General features: G+C 42.2%; 1 protein-coding gene across 1 annotated transcript; it reads left to right on the forward strand.

Annotated features, from left to right (window-relative positions):
- The first annotated feature begins 2,830 nt into the window (after positions 1-2,830).
- Positions 2,831-8,512, forward strand: CTSL (cathepsin L). The gene is made up of 8 exons (XM_083186591.1): positions 2,831-2,946; positions 4,656-4,792; positions 5,270-5,392; positions 5,471-5,617; positions 5,978-6,202; positions 6,336-6,504; positions 6,583-6,700; positions 8,227-8,512. Exons 1-8 carry the CDS (start codon positions 2,841-2,843, stop codon positions 8,324-8,326), a joined length of 1,125 nt encoding a protein of 374 aa, XP_083042717.1. The 5' UTR covers positions 2,831-2,840; the 3' UTR covers positions 8,327-8,512.
- Positions 8,513-14,527: the final 6,015 nt, after the last annotated feature.

Here is a 14,527-nt window from a genome sequence, read left to right on the forward strand (position 1 = left end):
GTCGACATGGTCACCGTTAAGGTGTACGGTGTCCCCTCGCATTGCTCCCCATGCTTCAGGCATACTACTAGTGGATGGTAGGGCATGAAAATACCGCCAGTCGGCATGTCGGCTAAAAAAAAAACATGAAAAACTCATGTCGCCTGACTGTTGACTTTCCCATTGTTGACCTAATGCTTGTGTCAACCTTCCAACCTTGTCCACCTTAGCCATGATAACCTAGTCCATGTGTCGACCGAAGCCATGCAGACCTCTAGTGGTCGACACAATGCTTGTGGACCTAAACAGGCTGGACCTAATGACGCTATACCTGCTGAGTGATCCGAGCTCCATCGCTCAGCACCGGCTGTGTACTTGGCTTAACAAAAACACACAAAAATAGATGTTGTTCTATGTTATTGTTACCTTCATACAGAGGTCAGGAACTCATATTCACAGCTTGGTAAATATTAACGAAATCACGGAAGGGAGCAGATTCCAGTAAAATCTATAAATAAATGTTATCACAATATATGTACTTGGAGGAGGGGAGCTCGATAGTCAGGTCAGGTCAGGAGAGACCTTATGGGGTAAATTTACCAAAGTTTATAAAAATGAAAAGAGGTGATGTTGTCCATAGCAACCAATCAGATTAAGTATATCATTTTTTAGGATGCAATAGAGAAATGATAGTCAGAATCTGATTGATTGATTAGCTCTTTCCACTGCAAGTAACAATTTATGTCACTATGCTGAGCTAACACACCATGGGGGTGATTCAGCAAACTCCTTCTTTAATGGCCAAAACCATGTGCACTGCAGGTGGGACAGATTTAACATGTGCAGAGAGAGTTAGATTTGGGTGAGTTATTTTGTTTCTGTGCAGGGTAAATACTGGCTGCTTTATTTTTACACTGCAATATAGATTTCAGTTTGAAGTACACCCCCACCCAAATCTAACTCTCTCTGCACATGTTACATTAGCCCCACCTGCAGTGCATATGGTTTTGTCCATTAGAAAGTGATTGTGCCTTTCCGAGTGAATCAAAATAACTCCCACAGTTAGATTTGGGTGAGTTATTTTGTTTCTGTGCAGAGTAACTGGCTGCTTTATTTATACACTGCAATTTAGATTTCAGTTTGAATATACCCAACCCAAATCTAAAGGGCCCTACATATGCAGAGATTTGTGCCAGAGATTCATAACAAGAGATTTCACTCTCTCAGATAATGAGCCACATACAGAGAGATTTGTGTCAGAGATTCATAATGGGAGATTCAGCATGGGAGATTTCACTCTCTCAGATAATGAGCCACATACAGAGAGATTTGTGTCAGAGATTTATAATGGGAGATTTCAAATCTATCACAATTGTCACAGAAATTGAAGAAAAAACTGCACTTCATCACAAAAAATAATGTTATATGGTAAGACAATAATTTCCCAAATAAACTTATAAATAAATAAAATAAATGTCCTTAATAAATAAACATTGGTGGCATAGTGCTCCCCCTCACCCCAAACAAATAAACATTGGTGGCATAGTGTGCGCTCGGCACACTGTTTTATTCTGCCACCACGCCCTAGTGGTAGGGCATGAAATACCGCCTGTCGGCAACATGTCGGCTCAAAAAACAGTGAAAAATCCCGTCGTTATTTTGACTGATGATATAGACCATGTCGACCTAATGCTTCTGTCGACCACCTTGTCTTATATCGACCTAGACCCATGTCAACCTTGCAGTAATGACTGCTGACCATCTTTAGGTATCCCCATTTTACAATATTTCACCGGCATACTTTGCTGTTACACATGCATCTATGCAGAAGCCATGTATTACTGTATATATGTATACCTCTGGGTACTACAATCCTCATCAAGTCAAGTAAACTCAAGTCATGGTACTTATAGGTTAGTTGGTCGCCCACTATAGTTAGTACGCTCATACCTCCACTATCCATGTCGGCATGGAGTTGATTTTATATATTGTGGCAAGCGCAGCGAGCCACCGAGCCCGAAGCGTGACGAGCCCCGTGAGGGGACACGGAAAACTAAGCAAATAGCTTAGTGGGCACCCAATTAACATATAAGTACCCAAGTCATAATATTAGACTTTTCACATTTTTTTAAACTTAATAAACACATAGCTAACTACCCTCCTGCATTCTGTAGAGTCTCCCAGAAATAGCAGCAATCTCCCTATCTCCCTCATTAGTCTAGCAATCTCCCTCATTTCACCTAGCCCACATTACACTGTTACATTTTTTTGGGGAAAAAAAAAGGAATAAGAGAGATACATTTACATTGAATCATCAGCACCATTTCCCAGCACTTTAACAAGTATAGTAGCTCTTACTAACTTCTTTGGGGCTCATCTACATTTGTATATGTCATTTTAAATTATACACCCACGCTTCTAGGTGCTACGTTCACAATCTCTCCACATATGGAACTAGAGATGCCCTTTTAGTGGAGCATGACAAACCCCCTCAATGGGGCGCTGTGCAAAATTCTACCAACTATAATCTCCCTGAAACTAGTTTTCAAAAGTAGGTAAGTATGAATAAACATTAACTTATACAAATCAAAGAAGCAAATAAACTGCAGCAAAAGAGGAATATTATAGTGAATTAGGTCAGTTTAAAAAATATTAATTAGGGATATTTCCAGAGACATGGAAATTAGAAGAGACATCAGTTATGCTCACACAGTGAGCTGTACATACATAAGTCTATAGAGCACACACAGAATACATAACACACAGTTGTACACAGAGAGACACCAGAGCCAGGGACATCCTCTCCTCCTTATTTAACAACAGTACACAACAAAACAGCAAGTCACGCGCTGCTCAGTCACATGAGACCCAGGGCTAGGCTCCGCCCACATGCACAGTGGTGCTATATAAGAGCCCCGGCGCCAGGCATTCCTATGTTTCCCAGCAGCTGTGTGGCCTGGCGCAAAGGTACTGTAGGATGGGAAGGAGACTGGGCTGAGGCCGGGGTAGGGTTCACTGAGGCCCTAGCAGGAGGTGGGGATCGCTGTGCCCGGTAGAGCATGCATTGGGGTGGGCGCTTGTCAGTCGCTGTAGTGGGGCAGTAGTTGGAGATGTCCAATCCCATCTATCCCCGGCTAATGCCGCTCGTATGCCGTACGGTGCATCGGGTCTGTCCCTTGCTGTCCGTGTTCCTCCCATGTTTGTTATATAAGCGGTAGTTCGGGCTGTGTACAGGGCGCTGGTGGCTGCTGCTAGCCCCCGGGCTGTGTATGCTGCAGACATGCGAGACGCTACCTCTGTGCGGTGCGGGCTTAGGGCGCTGTAGTGCCGCTGCAGGTGGTGCAGGGTGTATTGTCTCGCATACCACGGTGGGGGTAGTGTGGATGGGGGTTGGGAATAGCCATATCCTGTGTCCTCCTTATACAGGTCTGTTCAGCAGCTGGGCGCTTCTGTGGCTCCTCTCAGGCAGCACTGGGCTGTTTATTAGCTACACACTAACAAGTATTAGTAATGCCACAAACTTGTAGCGATTACCCAATAATTACCAAGTCACTCAGTGTTTCCTTACAGCATTCAGGTTTTAGGCTACAACTTTGCCTGTACTGTGGCTTTATGTTCTTATGTGTCTTATCAATTCCTACTCAGAGCTCCTATGTACTAAACCTTGGAGAGTTAATGGTGTGTACACACGGTACTTTTTGCCTTCCGATGTTGATGATATAGTCAACATCGGATGCAGATCGCAATGGTTTTAACCCTTTGGATCCCGATCCGATGTGTGTTCACGTATTGCAAGGCAGAAAGTCTTGTCTGACTTGACTATAGTGCAGATCTGCACTGTATAGTCAAGATTGTATGCAAATCGGATGTGCCTTCAGATACTATCCACGATCAGATCGGGGACAGTATCAGAAGGCACATCTGACCGTGTGTACACACCATTACTTTACCAGCCAATCTGCTCTTAACTGCCATGTTAGACTGGGATTAAAAAACTAAGTTCGCTGGTACTTTATCGCTCTCCAAGACTTGGTACATAGACACCTTTGTGCTCTTATTGGTAAATTATGTTGCAGCTGCTTCATAATTGGAATACACTCACACTTTACTACTTTATGGAAAGTACTGCATGGACAGATCATGTGACCTGGTGCGTGTGGAGCAGTTTATACCCAAACACTAAAAGTTCCTACACACAACTAATAATGCACACAATATTTCCTTGCAGATAGTGTGTATGCACTATATATATAGATATATATATAGATATATATAGATATATATAGATAGATATAGAGATATAGAGATAGATATATAGATATAGATGCGCTTTTATTTACAGTTTCTTATATAGCGCAGCAGATTCCGTTGTGCTTTTCAATAGTGGACAGTGATAAAACAACCTGTAACGACACAGACTTGGAGGTTAGAGGGCCCTGCTGCAAGCTTACAATCTGAAAGGTTGTGTCTGTACATGTGCTCAACCCCATATTTCACCATGCATTTTGGTGATTCTTATATGCTGCTTGAGTCTAACCTCTTGTACGTGCATACCCCCTATTTTCTTTCTTCCAAATCTGTTATGGCAACACTTTGTATGCAGGCAATGGCCTAGAAATATGGCTAACTTGTATTTGGCCTTCCTTGCTAACTTATTTCTTTTTTTCTTTTATCAGAAATCATGACTCCATACATACTTGCAATTGGTGTGTGTCTATGTTTAGCAACTGTATTTGCTGCTCCAGCAACTGATCCATCCTTGGACCAACATTGGGTGCTATTTACAAATTTTTACACTAAAACCTATGGCGAGGTAAGTTGTGTAGGCTGTGTATACGCTGCAAATATATATATTTTTATTTTTACTGATTACATAAATATATTATAGCTTGTACCCACATTACTGGCATATGCCTAGTACAAAGTATTCATTAAAGGTCAACTGGGGGCAGGGAATTTTGTGACTGGCCCTATACTGGGAATAGGAAGAACACTACTATTGTCTACATGAATCTTGCATCTGTTACAAACACAATGGTTCTACATGCAGTCTATGTAACAAAGGGCTGTAACCCAGCAGTTTTAAATGAGGGAGAAATATTTAAATAGTGACTTTTTACTACATCGTTTTCTTGTGTGCATATATTTATAATATGCTGACAATTTAATGGTGATTGGCCTAAATAAAAAGCAGTGACAAACAGGGTTGCAGTGTTACATATTCAACTATATAATTAAATATACAGTAAATCTGTATCAAAAGATGGTTAAAACATCTTGTCTCTTACAGAAAGAAGCAGGATGGAGAAGGATGGTATGGGAGAAGAATCTGAAGATGATTGAAATGCACAATATGGAATATTCAATGGGAAAGCATTCTTACAGGCTTGGAATGAATCAGTTTGGTGACATGGTGCGTATGCAATCTTATTCTACAGATATATGTCTATATTGCATACATCGTATTTATTTATTCCTCTGTGCCCTTTAGACAACAGAAGAATTTAGGCAATTGGTGAATGGCTACAAACATAAACCCAGAAAATCTGCATCTACTTTCATGTCACCTTTAAACTTTGAAGCACCAAAGACAGTTGATTGGCGTAAAGAAGGATATGTAACACCGGTTAAAGATCAGGTTTGTATTCAGAATGATGGGGGGGGGGGGGAAGAATTTTTAGGTAGACATTTAGACAGGGCCTTTTCACTTTACATTGTTTTTATATTTAACTTTAACATAACTTTATGGTGAATGCATTTTGCTTCCTACTTATTTGACATATATGGTGCTGGAGACCATGTAGGAAACTCTTAATGGAAGTCTGTTAATTTAGAGACGGTCACCCTACAAATGCTCATTCACAATTGTTTGGTCTAAATGATGGTACATGATGGTACATGATGTGTTTGGGTGTTTCTGACGGTTTTTAGAAGACAAAAGGCTGTGGTTGTTACACGTGAGGCTGTACAGTATCTTACATATCTTGTCCGTCTACAGGGTCAGTGTGGCTCGTGCTGGGCTTTCAGTGCAACCGGCTCCCTAGAAGGGCAACATTTCAGGAAAACTGGGAAACTTGTGTCATTGAGTGAGCAAAACCTAGTCGACTGTTCTAAACCAGAAGGCAATCAAGGTTGCAATGGTGGTTTGATGGATCAGGCCTTCCAATATGTCGTGGACAGTCATGGCATTGATTCTGAAGAGTCTTACCCATATGTTGGCAAGGTAAGCATTATTTGGTATTAAATAACTGGATACCCTAATGGCTCATTGGCCATCTGGATCTTGCCATCTGCTATATTGGCATTTTTTTGGGCTCCTAAACATCTGACTGAAACCCCTCTACTAATCTTGACAGGATGACCAGGATTGCAATTTCAGCCTGGAAAATTCTGCAGCAAATGACACTGGCTTCACAGATGTAGAATCAGGAAATGAAAAGGACCTCATGAAAGCTGTAGCCTCAGTTGGTCCTGTCTCTGTAGCTATTGATGCTGGTCACCAGTCGTTTCAGTTCTATCAAAGTGGTAGGTCTCCCTGCTTGACAAATGCTGAACATTCTTTGTTCCGCTTCTACATGTACTGAGACTCTGGTTTTGTTTCAGGTATCTACTATGAGCCAGAATGCAGCAGCTCTGAGCTAGACCATGGTGTACTTGTTGTAGGATATGGATTTGAAAGTGAGGATGTAGATGGAAAGAAGTACTGGATTGTCAAAAACAGGTATGTGGTTACCTCCTTGGGTGTCATGGCCAGAAATGTTCCAGGCTGTGCTGCTGGAGCAGGATCTCCTGGAAAATGTGTACAACATTCTACACACTGTACTGGTTAACTGCATATTACCTGCAGCAAGGCTAACTTGTGTATTAGGGATGGCCATCGATGGTGCTAAACTATGCTATGGATGACCATCGATATGTTTACATATCGATGGTCATCCATTGTGTTTGATTGGCCTGTGGGCCAATCAAAACACAGGGGCGGTGCTTTGCAGGTGTCGGGGGGCAGAGCTATGCTCCGTGTCCCGGCACTTAAAAAAATAAAAAAAACATTGTTTTGCTGTACCATCGATGGAGGGAAACCATCTGGTTCTCCCCATCGATGGCTAAAGTATTTGACATTGGCCATGAACCATCGATTTTGATTCATCGATGGCCATCCCTACTGTTTTTTTTTTTTTTTTTTTTTTTTTTTTTTTTTTTTTTACAACTATCCTAAATTACAATTGCATAGATAATGTGTGGGGTAGGTCCAGAAAAGGTCTAATGGCCTGCGGGAAGAAGCTCCTTCTCATTCGCTCTGTTTGCCTTCAATGAGCGGTAGTATTTCCCTGATGGCAACAGAATAGTCAATTGTTGGGATGGCTGAGGTCCGTCATTATATTCCTGGCTTTGGTCCGGCATCTTTCTATATACCGTATCCAGGTCTGGGAGCTCAAAATGGATGGTACGCTCTGCCGATCGCACAACCCTCTGGAGAGCTTGTCTTTCCTTGGTGCTGTTTCCAAACCAGACCATCATATTTCCTGCCAGGATGCTCTCGATGGTGCAGGAATAGAAATTATATTTAAACAAATCCTCAATGTACTAGTTATGTACTCATAATTCATATGGTACTGAGCATGGTACTGAGCAAATCCTTACGGTGGCAAGAACATGGCAAGACTTTTTTTTTTTTTTTTTTTTTTTTATAGATAGTCTAGCCATGGGTAAGTAATGTGGCATATGTATTAAGCCCACCATGCTAGAAATGTAGGAGCATCAGCATTTGGACCCTTAGATGCCATAATGGGCAACTTGTGATACCACTTCCATGCTGTGCTTCAGAAACTTAACACTGAACTTGTGCAGTGTCAATCTCAGTCTTTAGAAAAAGAGGCTGTAATGTGGCCAGTACGTAACTCTCCAGTAATCACTAATAGTCATTACTCCTTATTGCTATAAGTTCAATTTTAGTACATATTGGGGATACTCCATTCAATTTTAAGTTTGATATTTACTGCTAATTGCAAATGTGAATTCTTAGACCTGGGGTAATCCAGTCCTTGAGAGCTACCAACAGTTAATGTCTTTACAGAAGTATTTAGCTCCACCTGTGGATCTTTTCAAATGTGTCTGTGTAATGAGTGCACCTGTGACCTGTTGGTAGCTCTCAATGACTGGAGTTGGCTATCACTGAATTAGACCCTTTAAACGTGAAGTCTTAGATCCTATTTACTATGCATGTGCCAACTGGGTTTTTTCTTTTAGTTGGAGTGAGAAATGGGGAGACCAAGGATACATCAAAATTGCCAAAGACAGAAAAAATCATTGTGGAATTGCAACAGCTGCCAGCTATCCTCTAGTCTAGCTTTTAAGGATTCAAGACAAAGATTTTAGTTATATCTTCATGGTGAAGAACTTTAATTTTATCATTCAGATGCTACAAAATCACAATTGTGTGCTGGGAATTCTTACAAGAACCTACTATAGTGTTGTTTACATGTTTTGTTTTTTTATTTGGGTTTTTATGTGAAATAAACTTGTTTTAATCTAATGTAACAATGGTTTCTACTTAATGCCAACTCAAAGTGCAGCAGGTTAATGGTTACTGTGGCTGAGTATGCAGTTGAACTTTCTACACCATCTGTTCTATATTGCATGACTAGTGTCATGGGTGACACAGCGCTGGTCCTGATATATGTACAGAGACAGTCACTTTATAGGCTGATTGGCCATATGCAACTTACTACAGTAGTAGGATGAGGCTTTTTAGATCTCTGCAATTATCCTATTCACCCTGCCTGTCTACACAAGCGTATAGAATTGGTATGTTCCATGCGCTTACACAAGCGTATAGAATTGGTATGTTCCATGCGCTTATTGATCGGATACTTTAACGTCTTTTACAATTTTCCATAATTATGTAGTAACAAGAATACCCAACACATAAGCAGCATATCCTCTTACTAAATACTCACAATAAAATTGTGATAAGGTAGCATGTGTAATTGTTACTAATGGGATGCTTTACACCATAGGTCTAATACAAATTTTACATTGAAACATGCTGGTAGATGATAAGGTTATTTCTAGTCTAGATACAAGAAGCATTTACTGTACAGGGAAGTGTAAACTAATGTCCTGTAAGGCCTGTAGCTCATAAATGATTTATCTGAAATCCAGGATTTTATTTGGCAAGATGTTAAAATTGTGGGAAACCCCGCCCCCCCCCACCCAATCTTTTGTTAGCAGAAACCATCTGCAATTGCAGTCACCTATGATTGCAATTGTGGACTGGATCCAATGGATCACTGAAGTACGGGCAGCTATAGATGCTATGGCAATCCTTGCTGTAAAGGATGGTAAGAATTTGAAACAAGTTGGGAAATATGCAGAACAGAGAATTGCTGTAATGAGAATTGGGTAGTCTGTCAAATCTCATAGAAAACCGCTTATGCCAACCAAACTTTTTTTTTTTTTTTTATTATTATGGCAAACATGAACATGTGGTTTTCCTCCTAATATCAGTCATTAAGCACAGGTGTGTGTGTGTGTGTTAGCGGTGGATTGCACACAGCATCTGCTGGCACAAACATGGGGCTAGAGCAGTCGGAGGTGCTCTGCATCCTGCTGCTGGCTACTGCAACGGTCCCTCTAAGCAGCAGTGTTGGCAGCTAGAAGCACCTCCCTCCCATCCTGCTGTGAATGTGGGTCCGGGAGTTGGGTTGAGCTTAATTGAGCACTGCAGAGGAGGAGAATGAGCTGATACATACAGCAAGATGCTTACATGTGTATTCCCACAAGGCATAAACAAATTAATTCAAGTAACCATAAGCAACATGCTAGGTCAGGGATGGGGAATCTTCGCCCTCCAGCTGTTGAACTATGCAACCATTTTAGCATAGTAAAACTAGCGGGCATGCTGTTTAAGAGCTGGGTGGCAGGTTTCCTACACCACATACACAGTAAGGCTATTCTGTTTATGGGCATACACACATTGGGATGTGTGCAGAACCTTTATGCTGAGCAATTTAGAGTGGCCAATTTCACGATGTCTAGGTCTTCCATGCAAAAAATCTGTGGCAAGCTAATTATAATTTTTTTTCTAATATGCAAAAACAGGCTCACGGGGAGAGGCTGAGTGCTCTAGATCACTCGTTCTGTACACAAGAAGCAATGTGAGGTTACATCAGACAAGATTTTGACTACATGTAATCAATATACACAGGGAGAAATCCTCTTAATTTCTAAGTAATCTAGTCAAATTGCTTAAACAGTTTAAAATTGCTGTCTGCCCTTATGCGGCCTACACACAGGGCAATTTCTAAGCAAGCTGACTTACGAATAGATCGCTTAGAAAATGCCCCTACATCGTGGCCTGGCGACTTTAAGATCCAGCATGCTGGACATATGTAATTAAATAGCTGGTCAGGCCAGTGGTTTCATCGGAGAACGTGGACCCTGACAGATCGCTCAGCACAGTGTTGTGTGCTGAGCTGTCTAGCATCGCTCAGCAAAATCTGTGTATAGGCCGCACTAGAAATGTAGGATGTCTGTGTAGTAAGCCTTGGATGGAGAGAAATCCAATACTCTCCTAACTACAATGTCCCAGATTGAAAACCTACCGGAGCTGGTTGGCTTGTGCTTTATGTCCATCCAAGGCTTAATATATAGACACTATATTTTGATGTTTTATTTCAGAAGAGGTGTACACTGTGCAATTCCTTTTCTATTCAATCATGCGGTGTACACATTGGATTTAGACTGTACAGATCTGTAATATTTTCTTTTCTGGGCCGCGCCTTGGGATCGAATGCATTCTATGTCATTTCAATTTGATTATAAAAGCAAATAGATTAAATCTATCCATGTGTACACCACATTACAGTAACACATGGATTATATGCACATGATACACTGCTTGTGCTGCACAGGAGAAAACGTGAACAGTACTGTTTATTCACAGCACTTATTTATATGGAGGGAGTAGAAGTTATTCTGTTCTGTCTTATTGAAGCAAATTTAGTTGCTGCAAAATGAAACCCAGCTATAAACTGTATAATAGTACCAGCAAGTATGGAGGAAAATGACAACTAAACATAAGGATGTGGAACACCTAGCAATTATAACCATTTTCCTTTTTTTAGACAAATGTTTTATTTCCTGTAGTGACCATGCAGAATCTACAGATCAGGCAAAAACCAAACTTACGGGAACTACTGTATAAAGACATTAATTATGTATTTTGTTTTGAGTTCCTGCAAGCACAGTATAATAATGGAAGATATCTCTGTTATACTAGGACATAAATTCACAACGAATACTTGACTCTTGTGATACAGTTGTTTACAGACAACACTCGAATCACAGTCCACTTTCTAAGTTGTCATATGGGATGAGATCCATCCGTTCACTGCATGGCCTGTGAGGCTTAATCACTTCTTTTGTTACTTGTGCCCATTCGTGCAGAATGAAGATATCCACTGTTGCCTGCTGTGTAGTCTTCCAACTGCATTTACCAAAATGTCTAATAGGGAAAGACCTTTGTTACTGCAGGCAAAATGAATTCCAGCAGCAGGAAGTAAAATGGAGTGAAATAGTGAGGTGATGTATCTGCTAGCGCAGGCAACTGTAGAATGCTAGGTAGGTAGTTTGCAGCCAGACAGAAGAATCATAAGTTGTGACTAGCTAGAAGAATAGTTGGGAAATGTCAGTAATAGAATGAGAGCTATTAATGTGGTCAGATGTCAGTGCTCTAGACCAGTAGTTCCCAACCTGGGGTACGCTACTGACAAGTTGGGGGTACATGAAAATAATATTGGTAATGGCAGAAGAAGTCTCCCAATGCCTAGGAGATGAACCACGTTGTGTCACTTTGGTTCGGTCTGCAGCGTCTTCTCCTGCTTTGCCTGACCAGCAATCCACTGGGAGCTGCCCTCAGACATCAGCATTCATCTGCCCCATGCTGACATGGGCAGAGGAAACACCGGCATTACTCCTACAGGCATTAGCAGGAATCCCAGATTCAGTACACAGCCAGTGGCCAGACACAGAGGGATACGGTTCCTAACCGCACACTACTCCTACTACCCTTAATCTAGGGACATGCAAACTGCTTCCACTCAACGCTGTGGATATTTCAAATTGAGAGGAGCGGGTATAAATGAAAAGCCTAATCAAGGTTTATGGGAGAGAAATAAGGTTGGGAAACGCTGCTCTAGACCCCAAACAGTATGCTGGCTGTGGGGGCTATCAAGACACAGACAAGTAGTTGGATAATGCCAGCGTTCAAGACACATGTAGAAGGCTTATCAAATAATGCCAGGGGATTAAGAAGTATTAAATCAAGGACATATAGTACATTAATAATCCAAATAGACGTCAGGAGCTCAATAAACTGGCAACTTGCTGGTGATCTGCACAATCTTTTATAGGGGTTTTGGTCACTGGAAAACATCATTTGTGCAGAAATGCATATGAAGACAACCACCATGGCTTGCACAGTAACCAGTATCAATTCAATATTTCCCCCGCGATCTCCTGTCACTATAGCCCGGAGATTGGGCATTGATAACAACAGAATCCCCCCCTTCCATAGTGTCCCAGGCATGTAGGATTAGTACAAATAGGGAAGCCAATCCCAGGAGTCAGGATTTAAAAATGATCAATCCCAGGATGGATTGTTGTTGGGAGTATGAAAAGTGGGTGTGGGGAGCGGTGAGGAAAGGTGTAGGGAGCAGCAAGTGTGGCTGTTTGAAAGGAGCAGTGAGAGAGGGTCTTTGTAGAGATCATTTAGGGAAGGTGCAAGGAACAGTCCCCAAACACTATCCCCCCCCTGCACGCACACACACGGCAACCTCTGGCCTATAGTTTTTAACAAATATGTTTATGTTTGTCTTTTTTATAGTTTTCTTTTCATAACCTTTATCTACAAATGTAAACTATTTTGCTCTTTTTATATTTAAGCAACTGACTATTGAGGTCCATATAGCAGGTAATTCCCAGTAAGGTAGAGCTGAGCTAATGTGCAACTATCTCTGACTGCATGCCTACATGTGACTCTTTTGTTTAAAGGTGGAAGTTCTTTATTATAGTGGTCAAAGTGCAACTAGAAATGCGCTTATCCGCAAAATGTATCTGCAAGGTGCAAAGTACAGCATATTGTAAAGGGACATAGGGGGTTATTCTGGTTGATTCACAAGTCTGCGAATTCGCAGCAAAGCGAGTCCACCAGACCATGCCCGAATCCCCCTCCCACCTTGCAGCGTGGGTTTGCCCGCACTGCCTGCGAATGGATGTTTAACAGAAACATCCATTTGCAGGCTCTGGGGAACCACCCACATCATTCGATGGTTGCCAACCATCGAATGATGTCGAAGGTGCACGCATATCTAAGTGACTCTCAGGTTACTTAGATATACGTGCACGCTCCGCAGGAAGTGGGCGGGCAGCTGACATCCAGTGACGTTAGGTTGGGTGGGGGCACTAGTACATGGTTTAGGTTGGGGGGGGGGGGGGGGGAGTTAGGCTGCTGCGGATTCTAATTATACCAGGTAGGTTAGTATCAGGATGGGGAAGGAGTGGTTAGGTTTAGGCACTAAGGGTTAGGCTGTGGAGATTCTCTGTATCAGCATTTTGACCCCTCTCTGCCCCACCCGGCACACTCGGTTTGGTGGCCTCTCTCTTCTACCGTGCAGTTTAGGGAAACAATGCAAGCAAAGGCAAATGCAGGATTCATATTGGGTGGGGGTTTACTTCTACAGTGTGAGTGTGTATATATATATATATATATATATATATATATATATATATATATACAGGGCTATTTTTCAGTAGGCTCCAGCAGGAACTGAGGCCCTTATTCTAGTTCACTCTTTCTGACAAAATATTTCTTAGATGGACAAAACCATGTGCACTGCAGGTGAGGCAGGTGTAAAACCCCACCCAAATCTAATTTTCTTCTACGATCCCCATGGCAGCCATACACTGGGATATTCCCTTCCCCCACTAGAGCAGACAGGATTGATTTCTCTTGGGACCGCCCACCTTGGGTATAACAGACCCCTCCTTCACCTCTCCTGTATCTTTTTTCCTGTCTCAGTTATAGAGTAGACAGAGTAGGACAGTTTTATTTGTTTAAGCAGGGTTACCTCGGCAGCATGGACAGCTGAATGGGGTGGCTCCCTGGAAAGAGGTTGGTGCAGGAGACCAGTCTGACTCGTCTCTCTGCACGTACATACCCTGCCGTTTGCTTGGAGACCGGGGTGGTAACTGGCGCCCGGCAGACACAGACTCCTTCTGACTGGAGTTCATCCCGCGGCTGCACGCTACAGAAGCTAAGGCAGAAGGGGCGGAAGTGCCGGAAACGCGTCACTTCCGCCCACAGACGCCGGAGGTGCGTCGCGGAATTCAGTCCCCTGACAACTCCGGGCTGTATGTTCCGTTCCGCTCGGCTATCCTGAATACAGACGGAGAATGGCCTGCAGTGCAGGAGTTAAAAGGCGGAGAATGGCGTTCTCAGTGCCATTCAAACGTGTTTGCAGCGTGGAGTACTACACTTACTGCTGTT

The sequence above is a fragment of the Crinia signifera genome, chromosome 1 (assembly GCF_055691185.1).
Source record: "Crinia signifera chromosome 1, ASM5569118v1, whole genome shotgun sequence".
In the NCBI taxonomy this organism is placed as follows: Eukaryota; Metazoa; Chordata; class Amphibia; order Anura; family Myobatrachidae; genus Crinia; species Crinia signifera.